This window comes from Saccopteryx leptura, chromosome 2 (genome assembly GCF_036850995.1).
Source record: "Saccopteryx leptura isolate mSacLep1 chromosome 2, mSacLep1_pri_phased_curated, whole genome shotgun sequence".
Classification (NCBI taxonomy): domain Eukaryota; kingdom Metazoa; phylum Chordata; class Mammalia; order Chiroptera; family Emballonuridae; genus Saccopteryx; species Saccopteryx leptura.
In genome coordinates this window covers 180,543,999-180,561,411 of record NC_089504.1, presented here as the reverse complement: position 1 = coordinate 180,561,411, position 17,413 = coordinate 180,543,999, and the positions used below count along the sequence as shown (strand labels likewise).

The following is a 17,413-nucleotide window of genomic DNA, read 5'->3' as shown; positions in this document are numbered from 1 at the left end:
ATATTTAAGTCTGAACGATGTTTTATTTTTAAAAATGACCAGATTCCCTCTGTTACATCCGTCTAAGACTTACTCTTGACGCTTGTCTCGGTCACGTGATACATTTATTCGTCCCACCCTAAAGGCCTGTCCGTCAAAATATTTTCTGACATTAAACCGGTCTGTGGCCCAAAAAAGGTTGGGGACCACTGTTCTATAGGGTCCAGTGGCACAGCCTGCTCCCTTGATCACCGAAGCTGGGCCCTGAAGGTGTGCCTTGAGGCTCTGTACACCTCTTCTTATAGTTGAGCTTTGATTGCTGTTGGCATGTCAATAGGAGGGACTTATTCTCAGGCTGATCAGCGCAAGGACTGGTTGAGGTTGCGACCACTGACCTCAGACCACTGTAGAGGATCAGTTATGCAGGGGCCCACCCCACAAAGCAGGAATTATTTCAGCGGGGCTCTGGTGCCTCCTGAGTCTACCTTTCGAGTGTTTTGCTTCTGGAGGTGATGCTTGTGCTTTGTTTGGAGCTGTCTACTGGATACGCTGTCTCTGGGGCCTTCTGGGAAGTGTGGACCAAGGTCAGCCACTGCCTGTGTTCTGCCTGCAGCCACTGGCATGAACTACAAAGTGATCTTCAGATAGCTGCTAGTTGTGCTGGGCTTTGAGGTGTCCAGGTGAGGCCAAGCTGCAAACCAAGGCCAGTTGTTGCTAGTGCTGGGCCTAGGGACACTTAGTGAGAAATGTAGGATACACTGAGGCCAGATGCTGCTTGATAGAGAGATTTTTGGAAAATTTGAAGCATGAACCAAGAATGAGCCAAGACAGGCAGTTAGTCTGGAAAAGTCACCAGAAACAGCTTTAGTGGATCTGAAAGTTTGGTGGGGCGGGGTCTCAGGAAATCACCAAGGCAGGGAGAACTGTGTGAGCCAGGTTGATGAAGTCTTAGATATGGTGCCTACCTGCCAGCTTTGTGGGGGCAGGGCTCAGCAAAGGAACAATGGCCTCTGCCAGCACTTCTGTTTGGGAGAGAGTTGTCCCTCCCAGCCCTTGTACTGATGCCAGACAATTCAGTTCCTTCCTTAATGTCTCTGGTGTCTTTCAAGCTACTGCTTCAGTGCTGGATCTCAGAGGGAGTGAGTTTGAGTAAAGTCCTGTGTGAGGCCTTTTAAGAGGAACTGCACCCGCAAAGGCTCAATCTCAGCTGGTTTTTATAGGCAGAAGTTATAGGGACTTCTCTTCCTGGCACTGGCACTCTGGGCTCGTGGTTCTGGTTTGGGGCTAGGATCCCCACTTCTCAGGGGGGACTTCCACAGCTGAGATATTCCTCCCAGTTTTCATCTTCTACATGTAAATGTGGGACCAGCCTGTTTTGTGTCTCTGCTCCTCCTACCAGTCTCCCTGTGGCTACTGCTTCTTCTTTCTTCTTCTCCTTCTCCTCCTCCTTTCCTCCCCTCCTCCTTCTCCCTCCTTCTTCTTCCTTCTTTCTTCTTTCTTCTTCTTCTTCTGTGAGAGAAGGAGTGGGATCCACCCAGCAAACCCCCTCTGGGGCTGCTGTTCAAATCAATCAAGCTGTTTTTTTAGTGCCTGAGGCTGATGTACTTGGACCAACTGAGCCACCCTCAGTACCCAGGGCCAATGCTCGAACTAATTGAGCCACTGGCTGCAGGACGGGAAGAGAGAGAGAAGGGGGAGAGGAAGGGAGAGAGAAGTAGATGGTTGCTTCTCCTGTGTGCCCTGACTTGGAATTGAACCTGGGAGGTTCACACGCCAGGCTGATACTCTATCCACTGAGCAAACTGGCCAGGGCCATGGCTTCTTCTTTAATTCTCTATTTGTATGACTTTCATTGAGCCAGATTTCAGGTGGTTCTGAATGGTTGTTGTTTTGCAGTTTAGTTTTAATTTTGATGTAGTTATGGGAGGAGGCAAGTACTGTGTTAACCTATGCTACCACCTTGACTGGAAGCCTCAGACTTTGAAGATTTAGTACACAATAGAGAATGTAAAATAGCTCGTTATTGAGTGTTTTTTTATGGATTATATTTTTGAAATGACAGCATTGTAGATGTAGTTGATTATGTAAAATGTTATTAAAATTAATTTTCTTTCCCTTTTTAATATTGCTGTTACAAAATTTAAAATTTCATATGCTGTAGAAAGTTTAAAATTTCATATTATGACTCATATTCCTCTTGAACAGTAAGTACTACCTTAATGTGAGAGAAATATAGCTTTTTTTTTTTTACTATAAATCCTTTAGTGAAAAGGCAAATATCCCAAAGACAAACAAGCAAAATGGTGTATGAGTATGCTTGATGATATTTCCTGTGAATGCATTTAAAAATAAATACTATCATTAGATTTCTAGTTATTTTATAGTTATATGTAACAAAAGCTGTTAAACTTTGGGGATAAAGGGAACTAGATACCAGACTTCAGCTGACTAATATTGGAGTCTGAAAGTAGACTTTTGCTTTGCTTTTAACAGATATCTAAGTGCATCATGGGATTGTCCTAAAAGCATCAGGTCTTATAGCTATATTGTCAAGTGTCATGCTTTGTGAGGTTATTGTATTTTTCTAATATTTGATTTTCTAAAGCAGTGTGGCATCACTTGGGAACTTTGAAATTAGAAATATTAATTTTTGAGCACTACACCTACTGAATCAGAAACTCCAATGGCTGGCAATCTGTTTAAACCCTCCCAATAATTCTAATGCACATAAACTTTGAGTTACATAGTTCTAGATTATGCTACTTTTATAGATGTAGCAAAACTCAACCTCTTTATAACAATTCTCTATTTACCCCCCTCAATTCAGATATTTATTCTGCTATCATTTGATGGTAATTTAACTGATGTAAATTTTATTTTTGTTATAAAAGTGCTCACAAAATTCTAGGGTTAACTTTTAAATACTAATAATAATATTTAGAGTGGTATTTTATTTTATTCTAATGAATATTTGCTCTATAAGTATCATTTAGGCAGCTGTACACATGTATTTGAAAGGAATTACATTTATCTTTTGTAAAAATCTTACAATCTTAGGTGGATGCTCTCAGATTGCGTTTGGAAGAGAAGGAAACAATGCTGAATAAGAAGACAAAACAAATTCAGGATATGGCCGAGGAAAAGGGAACACAAGCTGGAGAGATACACGACCTCAAAGATATGCTGGATGTGAAGGAGCGGAAGGTTAATGTTCTTCAGAAGAAGGTAAGTTGCAAGTGTTCTGAGTTCACCTGGCATACGTTTTATATACATACCACTAAATGTTTGGTAAAATTCACCTGTGAACCCATTGGCTTATGACTTATAAAGTTTTAGCCTATAATTTTAACAGAACTCATAAAAATATTAATATATGTATAGCTGAATTTTTGAAATATCATATTATTGAGAAAAACAATGCATAATGAATGAAGTCTGGTGGATTTGGTGAAGCAAACTCCATATGGATTTCCTTGGCTTCACATAACTTCTGCCCTCTCTTTTTCAAGTAGACCTAAGGAGGGAGATAGATGAACTTTCGAAGTCTGTAACTTAACTTCCAGTTTAACAGATAACTCTTTTTAAATGAAGCTAATCTTATACAAATGAGATGACATTTTATAGTGACTGAAAAATTATTATGTAAAAAAAGGAAGTATCTTAGTTTACCTTGTTATAAGTTATTTTATTTATTTTAAAAATATTAAGATTAAGGTTTTTTGGTGACATTGATTAATAAGCTTATATAAGTTTCAAGTGTATCATTTTATTTTGCTCACTGATTTGTGACTCAGGAATTCAGGAAGGGCTCTCATGGGTAGTTTGTCCCTGATACTTTTGGTGACAGCTGGGGATATCTGCGCTTGGATAATCCACTACCAAGATGGCCCCTTCACTGCACATGTTCTGCCTAGGTCCTCTGGCCTCTAGCTACATGTCTACGTGGCATGTCTACGTGGCATCTTTTGCCTCAGGGCTTCTGCACATGCCCTGGGTATCTCACAGCATAATGAGATTAGTCACACTTTTTATGTGGCAACTGACTTCCACATTCATAGATGTTAGAAGCAGAAGCTCCCTGGGTAGTTGAGGGTTGTGCTAGGAACTGTCTTGTAAGTGGCAGAGGATTTTTTTTGCTGTACTCTCTTGTTCATAATAGTCACTGGACTATCCTTGATTTAGGGACATCAAGAAATAGACTTTTTAAAAAAATATATTGAGAGAGAGAAGAAACATTAATTTGTTGTTCCACTTATTTATGCATTCATTGGTTGATTCTTGTTGATTCTTGTATGTACTCTGACCAGGGATCAAACCCACAACTTGATTGCATCAAGATGGCACTCCAATCAACTGAGCTACCTAGATAGGGCTAGACGACGACTGCTCTTGCTCCTCTTCTTCTTCCTTTCTTCTTTTTTCTTTCTTCTTTCTTTTTCCTCTTCCTCTTCCTCCTTCTATTCCTCCTCCTCCTCCTCTTACTCCTTTTCCTCCTTCTTTTCTTCCTTTCCCTCCTTTTTCTCCTCCTCCTCCTCCTTCTCTTCTACCTCCTCCTCCTCTGCCTCCTCCTCCTCCCTTTCCCTCCCTCCCACTCCCTTCCTTCCCCCCACCCCACTTCAGAAATTATCATAGGGTATAAAAATGATTCATCAGAAAAGAATAGGTGTATGGAAAGGATAGACTGACAAGGTGGATTCATACTATGTATTTATTTTGGGGATTCACCTTAGATGAGAAACACAACTGTGTAGATGAAGGTGTTCGCATTTTAGAGGTCTAACATGGAAGAAACTGCTATTTAGAAGTTAATCAGACTGAACATGTGCACAGATGGTACACTGAATGCAAAAGAATTTTTAGACAAACTTGGCTAATGGTTTATGTTATTTGGGGAATAAAGCAGGATAAAACTCACGCATAAGTATTTGTACATTTCATTGATTTTGTGGAATTTTGACTTTTAAGCTAGCACTAAGGGTTAATTGGATGGATGTTTTCTTATTTTTCCTTATTGAGATGTAATTCACATACAGTAAGATTTACTATTTTAAACTGTGCAGGTCAGTCTTTTTTGTTGTTGTTGTTATGAAGTTGTTCAATCATAACCACTATTCAATTCCAGAACATTTTCATCATTTCAGAAAGAAACCTATAACTGTTACAACCACTTATCCTCTGGCAACCACTAACCTACTTTCTGTCTCTGTGGATTTGCTTATTCTGGACATTTCATATAAATGTAATCATGTAATATGTGCCTTTTATGTTTGACTTCCTTAATGTGATGTTTTCAGGATTCATTTATGTTGTAGCAAGTATCAATACTTTATTCCTTTTTGTGGCTAATATTCCATTGCAGTGAATATACCAAGTTCTGTTGATCTATTCATCAGTTTATGGAAATTTAGGTTGTTTCCACTTTTTAGATATTATGAATAATTCTGTGAATGTCCATGCAAAGGGTTTTATATGAATGTATCTTTTTATTTCTCTTGGGTGTATATCTAGGAGTGGAACTGATGTTAATTCATGTTCAACATCATGAGGAACTGCCAAACTGTTTCTGAGCAGCTACACAATTTTATATTACTGCCAGTGTTTGTTATTTTTCTTGTTAAAATAGTCATTCTAATGGGTGTGCATTGGTATCTTATTGTGGTTTTGTTTGCATTTCCATAGTGACTAATGATGGTGAATATCTTTCTGTGTATTTGCTGGCCATTTCTATATCTTCTTTCAAGCAATATCTCTTCAGATTTTTTGCCCATTTATAAATGGAGTTGTTTGTCTTTCTATTGTTGAGTTCTAGAAAGTCTTTATATATACCAGAGGCTCCACTATATCAAACATATGATTTGCAATATTTCTCCCATTCTCTGGGTTATCCTTTCACTTCCTTGATATGCTCCTTTATGCACAGAAGTTTTAAATTTTGATGAGTCCAATTTATGTTTTTCTTAGTTGCTTATGCTTTTAGTGTCATACTTAAGAGAATGTTGCCTAATTGAAGGTCATGAAGATTTCTTTCTACATTTTCTTCTATGAGTTTTATAGTTTCAGCTTTTACAATGATATCTTTAATTTATTCTAATTTAATTTTTGTGCATGGTATAATATATGGGTACAATGTTATTATTTTGGATGTGGATATTCAGTTGTCCCATCAACATTTGTTGAAAAGACTCTTCTTTCTCCTTGAACCGTTTTGGGATGTTTGCTGAAACTCAGTTGGCCACAGACACATTCATTTCTGAACTCTGGATTTTAATCCATGGATTTCTATGTCCATCCATGTGCCATACCACACTATCTTGATTGCTATAGCTTTGTAGTAGGTTTTGATGGTGGGAACTGGGAATCTTCTACCTTTGTTTCTTTTCAAGATTGTTTTTGCTTTTGGGGGTGTCCTTTGTAATTCCATATGAATTTTGAGATAATTTTGTTCATTTTTGTAAAAAAGGCATTTGGAACTTTGATAGAGATTGTGTTGAATCTGCTCATCAGTTGTTATCTTAGCAATATCAAGTCTTTCAGTTGAAAACAGGATGTCTTTAAGTTTATTTATGTTGTATTTAATTTCTTATATTGATGTTTTGTAGTTTTAAATTTACAAGTCTTGCACTTTATTTTTAAATATTTTATATTTTGTATTTTTAAAATTTTTTATTAAGTTTATTGGAGTGACATTGGTTAATAAAATTAAACAGGTTTCAGGTGTATAATTGTATAATACATTATTTTCTTAATACATATTACTTTGAAAGTATTTTTTTATAAATACAGATTTGTCTTGTATTTAAATATTTATGCCCTGTAAAAAAAATGTATTTTTCCAGGACATCTAAACTGACTGAAGTTACTCTATAGTAGTTTAAGATTTTGTCAAGGGAAAAATATTCCCTGAGATCTTTTATATGAAAACAACCTTTATCTTCTTATCAAGCTCCAAGTTTCCTTGTTTGCCTATATCTTTTGCTTGGGGGAAATTACCAACTCATACCACTTGGCTTGCACTTTTTTAATGGAGGATACTATTTCATTGTTGTCTTAGTTGGAATTTTTGTCTGGAAAACTATTAAGTCAGCTTTGTAAGGAACTTAGATTTTTATACATTTGTTCAAAGAATTCTATCTGTATCTATAAAGACTAAGATTTTATTGTAATTTATTTAGTTTTATAATAGTTTTCTATTACTACATCATAAATTAGGGGCTTAAACACCCAGTGTATTATCTCACAGTTTTTGTGGGTCAGGATTCTGAGCTTGACCTCACTGGAACTTTTTCTCAGGGTCTCACAGCTGTTGCTGTAGTCTCTTCAAAGGTTTGGTGTTCCTTTTTCAGTTTATATGGTTTTTTACATTTTTATTTTATTTAGAAAATTAACTTTAAGAGGGTGACATTGATCAGTAAGAGTACATAGGTTTCAGGTAAACATTTCTATAGCATTTGAACTGTTTATTGTGTTGAATACCCATCACCCAAAGTCAAATCATTTCCTTATATCTGTCCCCCATTTCACTCTTCTTCCCATCCCCTTCCCCCTCCCCATTCACTCAAGTCCCTCTCTCATGTTGCCTTCCCCCTCTCCCACGTTCCTTCCCCTTGGTAATCACTTCACTTTTATCTATGTCCATGAGTTTCAGTTTTATATCCCACCTATGTGTGAAATCATACAGTTACCTTTTTCTGATTTACTTGTTTTACTCAGTAGAATTTTCTCAAGGTCCATCTATGTTGTCATACTGTCACTGTCATCATTTCTTATGGCTGAGTAGTATTCCATTGTATATATGTACAACATCTTCTTTATCCAGTCCTCCATTGAGTGACACTTTGGTTGTTTCCATGTTTTAGCCACTGTGAATAATGCTGTGATGAACATAGGGGGTGCATGAGTCTTTACATACCAACATTTTTGAGTTTTTGGAATAGATACACAGTAGAGGGATGGCTGGGTCATATGGTAGTTCTAGTCTTAGTTTTTTGAGGAACCACCATACTTTCTTTTATAATGGTTGTACTAATTTGCATTCCCACCAGCAGTGAATGAGGATTTCTTTTTATCCACAGCCTCTCCAACACTTGTTATTGTCTGACAGGTGTAAGGTGGTATCTCATTGTAGTTTTGATTTGCAGTTCTCAAATACATAGTTAGTGAAGATGAGCATCTTTTCATGTATCTGTTGGCCATTTGTATGTTCTCTTAGAACAGCGGTTTTCAACCTGTGGGTCGCAACCCCAGTGGGGGTCAAACGACCAAAACACAGGGGTCGTTTGACCCCCACCGGGGTCGCGACCCACAGGTTGAGAACTGCTGTCTTAGAAAAAGTGTTCAGGTCTCTCTCCATTTTTAAATTGGATTGTTTAATTGTTTGTTGCTGAGCTTTGTGAGTTCTTTATATATTTTGTATATTAACCCCTTGTCAGAGCTGTTGTTTGCAAATATCTCCTGTTTAGTTGGCTATTTGTTTTGATCGTAGTTTCTTTTGCTGTGCAGAAGCTTTTTAGTTTGATTTAGTCAAAGAAGATTTGGTACCTATCCTTCTCAAAGTTTTCCAAAAAATAGAAGAAGAAACCATACTCTCCAACACATTTTATGAGGCCAACATAACCCTAATACCAAAACCTGTACGGATGACACAAAAAGAGAAAACTACAGATCAGTATCTCTATAAAGAATACAAATCCTAAACAAAATACTAGCAAATCGAATACAGCAACACATTTAAAAAATAATATATCACAATCAAGTGGGATTCATTCCAGGAATACAAAGATGCTTCAACATATGGAAATCGATCATCATAATACACCTCAGCAACAAAACAAAGAACAAAAATCATATGATCCTATCAATAGATGCAGAAAAGGCATTTAAGATACAATGTCTCTTTTTGTTTAAAACACTCAATAAAATTGGAGTAGAAGGAAAGTACCTCAACATAATAAAGGCTATATATATGACAAACTATCAGCTAATATCATACCAAATAGGGGAAAAATGAAGGCTTTTCCTCTAAAATCAGGAACAAGACAAGGTTACCCACTCTCTCCACTCTTATTCAACATAATTCTAGAAGTTTTAGCCAGAGCCATCAGGCAAGAGAAAGAAATAAAAGGCATCTTTATGGGGAAAGAAGAAGTAAAGGTATCACTTTTTGCAGATGTCACGATCCTATATATATAGAAAACCCCAGACTCCACCAAAAACTATTAGAAACAATAAACCAAGACAGTAAAGTTGCAGTATACAAAATCAATATACAGAAGTCCACTGATTTCCTATACACCAACAATGAAATGTTGGAAAATGAACTAAAAAAAATTTCTTTTACAACTACAGCAAAATAAAATATCACTAGGAATAAACTAAACAAAGGATATAAAGGACCTACATACTGAAAATTTCAAAACATTATTGAAAGAATTTGAAAAAGACAATAAAATGGAAAAATATTCCATGTTCACGGATTGAAAGAATTAACGTAGTTAAAATGGTCATATAACCCAAAGCAATATACAAATGAAATGCAATCTTCATCAAAATCCCAATGTCAATTTTTATAAAGAGAACAAAAAATTACCAGGTGCGTACAGAACCATAAAAAACCCTGAATAGCCAAAGCAGTTCTGAGGAAGAAGAATGAAGCTTGCTAGATATATAAAAAAAAAGTATTTGAGCTATTTCTATTACACTGGGGAACAAAATTTTTGTTGCATCTACAAAAACACTTGTTCTTACCTAATTTGGATGTACTGATCTCAAATCTGACATTTAGCTTTTCTCTGTAAGCTACAATTTTTTTGCAATTCAAGATTTTAGGTTTTCATCTTATTGTAAAATTTTCAACATTTAGTTTAACATAATGAAGTAGAATGTCTTCTTGGGCATCATCTTTGTGAAAATATAATAATTTATATAATGCAATAAATACACCAATACACTAAAAGATATGATTGCATCAGAATTTGTCTACAATTTTGAAATAGAACATATTAAAACACTTATTTTAATCATAAAATTTGCCCAAAACTTATTTAAATTCTATTCAGGCAAAAATTTGCGTTTGTAGCTCTTGAGTTTGTGTACTTGTTGAGGACAATCTCGTTTGATGCTCCAGCAGTAGTCTGCTGATCACTAACAGCTCCAAGATTTTCGGGAAACTTATCAAGGTGACTATTCAGGAAGTGAATCTTAACACTCATGTTATATCCAATGTCACGGAAAGCCAACAGCATCCTTTGAACCAGAAGTTCATAGTTTTCTGCTTTTTTTTTGTTGTTGCCAAGGAAGTTCTTTGTAACTGCCACAAAAGATTGCCATGCTGCTTTCTCCTCCTTATTCATCTTCTTGGCAAATTCTTCATTACATATGAGGGTTCAAATTTGAGGTCCATCAAATACACCTGCTTTTATCTTCTCAAAAGACAAGGCAGGAAAAGCAGAAATAATATGTTGAAAGCATTCACTTTCTCTATTCAAAGCCTGAACAAACTGCTTCATTAAGCCAAGTTTGATGTGAAGTGGGGGAAAAATGATCCTGTCTCGATTAACTACAGGTTCATTCACAATATTTTGCATCCCTACTTCCAGAGCTTCATGTTTCGGCCACTCCTTCTGTGTCCAGTGTTTCTCCCGAGCTTGGCTGTCCCACAAACACAGAAAGCAAGGATACTTCGTGAAATCTCTCTGTTGTGCTAGCAGGAAAATTACCATTTTAAGATCCACACAAATGATCCAGTTATGCTCCTCATATTTCAGAAAGTCGAGGACAATTTTTATGTCATTATAATCTTCTCACAGATGAGTTGAATAACCAATTGGAACCGCTGCATAAACATTACCGTTGTGTAGGAGAACACATTTCAGAGTCTGTTTAGAGCTGTCAAGAAATAGCCGCCATTCTGTTGGACTGTAAGTGGTAACACCGAGCTGGCTGAGAAAACTACTGATATTATGACAGTAAACAAAGTGTTTGTCTTCGGAAAAAAAAAATCCACAAAAATTTGCTCACGCTTCCTGAAATGGGATACGTTAGCTGACCGGTGAAGTACATTTCTTTTCTTGAAGCCTGGTGGCTAATAACTCAGCTGCTTTCTTTGATAGGCCCAAATCTCTTACTAAGTCATTCAGTTTGGGTTGACTAAACTGCTGAGGGGTTAATGACTGCTTGGCATCAGAAGAAGACCCTTCAGATTCTACAACCTCATGCATCTTATCAAAATACACTTGGTCACCGTGTTCACTTTCTTCATCCTTAGAAAAAATAAAACCATTGAAAACTGGAACTGGGAGTATCTCAGAGTGTGGGATAGATCGTATTGCTGAAGGAATATTAGGATATGTGATTATATGCTGTTTTTTCTTGCCGATGCCCTTTATGGATCAGACAGAAAGAAATAACAGTCACTGCTGTGGTCCTTAGGTTCACGCCAAACCATGGGAATTCCGAAAGGCATTTTTTTGCGTTTTCCTTTTGTCCAGTCACGAAGCATTTCCTCACAATTATGACACACAATATGAGGAGCCCAATTCTTGTCTTGATCGCCAAGGGGAACTTGAAAATAGGCAATATATGCACGTGTCACAAATGATGAAATATTGCATCTTTGATGTTGAAGTGTGTAATAGCCACACATATAACAGAAGGTGTCAGGACTATTCTTACATTTACACCTACTCGAAGAAGCCGTGATTCAATCTTAAAACAAAATAAGAGGATGTTTTTTTATCAGATAACAATTTTTTACATTTAAAAACAACTACAATTATGTAAAAGGGATGTTTGTAAAACATTAATTGCCTGTGGTTATGTTCAATCCAAGAGTCGTTGCCCTTTAACTCCAATTTAAAAACCAATGCATGCCATTAACTGTAACAAAAAGAAATTAAAATTGCTTAAAAACTAGAGCATGCACCAAAAAATGGATTTCACATTTGGAATCAGTGATGCAGAAATTTATAGAGACAGTTCTAAAACCTCTTGCAACAGAAAATGAAAAAAAATTGTTCCCCAGTGTTATTGTCTAGGAAGCAGAGTTTGACCTTTGGTCTCACCAGCTTTTGCTTCATATTATCCAGTTATTTTAATGTGAGAGGACCCTAGATCTATTATTATCTGTCCCCTGAACAAGTCTTTTAAGGAACTTATTTTCCCTCACAGCAATTAATAAAATATTCTGGAGCAGTGGACTATGGACTATGAATGTATTTCTGTAAAGGTCATGCCTACATTTCCTGTATAGTTCAATTAGAACAGTTTAAGATAAAATATAATAGTACTCTGATGAAGTATATTACATTTTTAATATTCTGTTTCCCCTATTTTAAAAATGTATATAGTTGGCATTTTAGAATTGAAAGGAATATCAATAGTCTTGTTTTACAGGTAATTAGAAAGATCAAATAATTTGCCCAATGTGACATAGCTAGGTGTTCATTCATCATGGTGATTTACTCTATAACCTATACAATGAGAATAGCACAATTCAGAAGGAAACTAAATCAAAGAAATAACTGATTTACAATTAAAATCTTTGCTGGACGAACTAAAGACCATACACAATAATTGAAAATATAGATATGGTCTATTTTAACCATCTAAATTGAGTTAAAAAACATGATTTTATTACTCTTGTGTCTTCTAATCATTGGGAATACATGATTGGGTAAGTAAAATTTAGAAGCCAGTATATAGAATAGTTGACAGTTGTGAGCATGTGATACGCAGTTTAGTGTTGTATGATTATCTATTAATTATTGTATTGTATTTTATACAAACAACACTAAACCTACTTTTGTTTCACCATGTACTAGTCTGGGGCAAAACCTGCTCATTTGGTGAATTATAGTTGTGCCTTGTTTATGCATTTCTCCAGAGTGTCGAGTGCTAAAGAAACAATTGCCTAGACCAGGGGTCCCCAAACTTTTTACACAGGGGGCCAGATCACTGTCCCTCAGACCGTTGGAGGGCCAGACTATAAAAAGAAAACTATGAACAAATCCCTATGCACATTGCACATATCTTATTTTAAAGTAAAAAAACAAAACGGGAACAAATACAATATTTAAATTAAAGAACAAGTAAATTTAAATCAACAAACTGACCAGTATTTCAATGGGAACTATGGGCCTGCTTTTGGCTAATGAGATTGTCAATCTGCTTCTCTCACTGACTACCAATGAAAGACATGCCCCTTCCGGAAGTGCAGTGGGGGGCTGAATAAATGGCCTCAGGGGGCCGCATGTGGCCCGCGGGCCGTAGTTTGGGGACCCCTGGCCTAGACATTAGGGCACTTAGTGAAATTTTTCTTTTTAGATTCTATTAATTACTGTAGTCTCTGTGCCAGCTGACTAGTTCATCCACACTAGACTTCTGTCACTGATACTGAAAGGTATCATTGACCAAGAAGGTAAAGGTTACAGCCTTTATTTATCATGTGAATAACTTGCTTAGAACAACTGTGGAGGCATCATCAAAAATCTCTTTCCTTTCAATGATATTTAAAGTAGCCTGGTGATTTTAAGAGGTGTTTTGGGGTTATCTTAGAACTGTGTTTTAGAAGAAGTCTGTTCTACCTTTTGGTCAGTGATTAGGGCCTTGAAAGTGGAGGAATCGGGTCCACTTGACTAGAAAGAATAAATCACCCACAGTGAAACATGATAGTTTTTGACAACTGGCAATGATGATGAAAACCAAAACAAAGATGACAAGAAATATGTACCAGTGTGCAACTGGTATGCAGATTTGATTAATTCACATGTAGCAATGCATTCAGCTTTAGGCTTCCTCTGGATTCATTGGTTTTTCTCTCTTTTTTAAAATAAAAATAGTATGAGTAGAGGAAAGACTGTAATATAATAATTATGTTATTTCTATTTTCAGTTCATGTAACAGAACAATATTATGATTAGACAAACCATTTTAAGAAAAATGTCTCCTTTCTCTAAATGGTTATTTAAAAAATATTTCCTTCTTGAATTCTTCATTGTTCTACTCTATGATAATAAACTGTTGATAATAAACCTGGTTGATTCTCCCCCTTCCTGTTTATTATCAAGGACATAGATATATAGAATAACCACCAATTATTTCTGTCTCTACAAAACTTAACTCATGTAGAAATTGAATACATGCTAATAGGTACTTGATTTCTTTTCATATCAGATGGGGTATGCATAAAGTAGAAAAAACTTATAGAATTTTAAAATATATCATTTTATGCAATAATCATTTATTACCTTTTAATATTATTAAAAATAAGCTATCTAAATAAAAAAAGAAAAGCTCTGTAGCTGTTCATTGTCAAGTGCTCCTTAGTTTATGTATATAATTAAACTGGCTTACTCCTACTGCTTGAAAGTCAGGCTATACAGACTATTAATAATATGATGATGCTGAAATCCTGATATCAAGTATCTTTGGCTCTGTCCACCAGCTTTCCTATATTGTGTTTAAATATATGTTCCTCCAATGGAAGATGGACTTCTGCATTTGTAAGGGTTTGATACCTCTACCCTTTATTCTTTGCTTTAGAAGGGGATACATTTAAATAGAAGTGACCATAGTAATAATATACTGTGTTTATTAATAAATGATCATTAATAATGAGTAGTTTACATAAAGATGCTTGAGTCACCTTTATCATTATTTCTTTTTCTTTTACTTTACATCATAAAACATATTTAGCCCTAGCCGGATAGCTTTGTTGGTTAGAGCATCATCCTAATATGCAGAGGTTGCTGGTTCTGTTCCTGGTCAGGGCACATACAGAAACAAATCAATGTTTTGGTCTCTCTCTCTCTCTCTCTCTAAAATCAATAAATAAAAAAATTTAAAAACCCATAGTTATGGCACAGTGATTAAGAGTAGTACTCTTATAAGTTCTTAACAACAGTGCCTGCTACACATATTCTGCTCTTTTTTGTTTTTTTAAGTGTTAATGGTCCCTTTTATCACCACTACTTCCTCTTCACTACCACTACCACCACCATTATGATTATCTTTGTCGATACTGGTATCATGGTGGTATTTTAGGGATTCTGTGGTTTCTGTTTCTACAGAATGGAGAGAGAGAGAGAGAGAGAGAGCGTGTGTGTGTGTGTATTTTGGGAGATATTCTGAGCATATTTATTTATTTTATTTTATTTATTCATTTTTAGAGAGGAGAGAGACAGAGAGAGAGAAGAGGGGGGAGGAGCTGGAAGCATCAACTCCCATATGTGCCTTGACCAGGCAAGCCCAGGGTTTCGAACTGGCGACCTCAGCATTTCCATTGAGCATATTTAAAGGATTGATTTTCCACTTAACATGATTCCAAACAATCATCTTTATTATTATTATGTATGTGGGTAGCCGATTCACTTTTCTCCTGGCTGGAGAACTTGTTAATGGGGATACAGCAAGAAAGTCTTCCCAAAGGAGATAACATTTTTGTTGCTTTTTGAAAGCTGTATAGAGTAAATCAGCTAGTTTTAGTGTTAGCTCAGGAGAAGACTATGATTACATTCTGCTTCATTTTTCTCCGTGGAACTTATGACCGTCCTACTTATTACGCTCCTTTCATTAGTTATTCACTATCTACCATATTTAAATGTAACCTCTTTGAAGGGAGGGGTTTTTGTCTGCTGTGATTATTTCTATATCTTTAACACCTAGAAAAATGAGCAGGAGCTCAACTATATGTTAATGGATGAATGAAATTTTTGCGTTCTAAAATAATTGCCTTATTATTTTTTCTTTATTAAGAATTGCTTTGTACTTTTCATTATGTGTATTTGAGTTTTCCTAGTGATAACTTCTATTTCCACAATGTTTCTCAAAGCCATTCTCTCTTTTCCATATCTCTTAGCTCGTTTTATCTCCACAATTTCTTACCTGAATTGATAGTCTCCTAATTGTTTTCCATGTCTCCGTGCAAGTCCCTTAAATTTCTTCTTTATAGCTAGCAGAATTATCTATATAAAATACAGAACTGACCAGATCATTTCTCTGCTTAAAAATTCCTAATCCATGTGTCTGAACAGCAATTGGTACTCTTTAGGATAGGTACACAATCCCATCCATAGCTTGGATTCAGCTGCATAATGTAGAGTTCTCTTACCATCTTATAACATAATAAAAATGGGTTTATTCATTTTTCTATTACTAGTGTCTGGCATGTAATAGAGAATTCAGCATATACTTTTTTGAGTAAATTAATGTATATAAATTGTATAAAGGAAGGAATAATTACAATAAGAAATTTATTTGAAAATGCTTGCTGTTTGGATAAAAGATGATGTAAAAATCTAACTTAATACTAACATTTAAGAAGTTTTTTCTTTATACAGCTGATTTGTTTTTCTTTCTTTTTTTTCTTTTTTTTTTTTTTAATTTATTTTTCTGAAGCTGGAAACGGGGAGAGACAGTCCGACAGACTCCCGCATGCGCCCGACCGGGATCCACCCGGCACGCCCACCAGGGGGCGATGCTCTGCCCCTCCAGGGCGTCGCTCTGTTGCGACCAGAGCCACTCTAGCGCCTGGGGCAGAGGCCAAGGAGCCATCCCCAGCGCCTGGGCCATCTTTGCTCCAATGGAGCCTCGCTGCGGGAGGGGAAAAGAGAGACAGAGAGGAAGGAGAGGGGGAGGGGTGGAGAAGCAGATGGATGCTTCTCCTGTGTGCCCTGGCCAGGAATCGAACCCGGGACTTCTGCACGCCAGGCCGACGCTCTACCACTGAGCCAACCGGCCAGGGCCAGATTTGTTTTTCTTACCATCCAGTTGTTCCATTTTCTGTCCTCCCTCTGTTCTTTGTGAAGGAATCCCTCTTGACTTTTACACTATTAGTTTGGAAGTAATGTAGTTTCTCAGGGCTTTCTTCTCTTTAGTTCCCCATCTCTATATGTTGGGTCTGCTCTCTCCAACTACTTTCTTTATTTCTTCAGAGATTCAGGAATATGTGTATGTGCAACCCCATGTGTGCTTCTTTTCTCTGTTCTCGCTATAAATTCTGGGTTTATTTTTGCATGCAGTTCTGAAACCTTTAGGATTAAATTATTTTTACAGGGCACATATTCACAGACTGCCTGATCTGCTTATTTCCAACTTAAAATTATTCTTATTTTGACTGTTTGTATTTATTTTAATTTTTTTTCTTTCCTCCTAAAATATGCACACTCAGATTGAAAATCTTCAGGAGCAACTCAGAGACAAGGAAAAGCAGATGAGCAGCTTGAAAGAGAGAGTCAAATCCTTGCAGGCTGACACCACCAACACGGACACCGCCCTGACCACCTTGGAGGAGGCCCTGGCCGAGAAGGTGCGTGAGGGTCCAGGCCATCACAGACAAGTTTCCTCTGCTTTCTCATTCATCTGATATTATTTCTAGTGTTGAGACTTGAACATAGAAGATAGAAGAAATCCCTTTGGGCAAAAGGGAAAAGAGCTCCCT

At 36.5% G+C, this 17,413-nt stretch overlaps 1 protein-coding gene across 14 annotated transcripts in view; it reads left to right on the top strand.

Annotated features, from left to right (window-relative positions):
* Positions 1-17,413, top strand: part of ERC1 (ELKS/RAB6-interacting/CAST family member 1) — a 544,893-nt gene that overhangs the window by 190,305 nt on the left and 337,175 nt on the right. For all 14 annotated transcript variants that reach the window (XM_066369492.1, XM_066369490.1, XM_066369487.1 and 11 more), the window contains 2 exons: positions 3,037-3,204; positions 17,144-17,281. In XM_066369492.1, the coding sequence (XP_066225589.1) occupies positions 3,037-3,204; positions 17,144-17,281 (306 nt within the window). The remainder of the gene's footprint in view (positions 1-3,036; positions 3,205-17,143; positions 17,282-17,413) is intronic.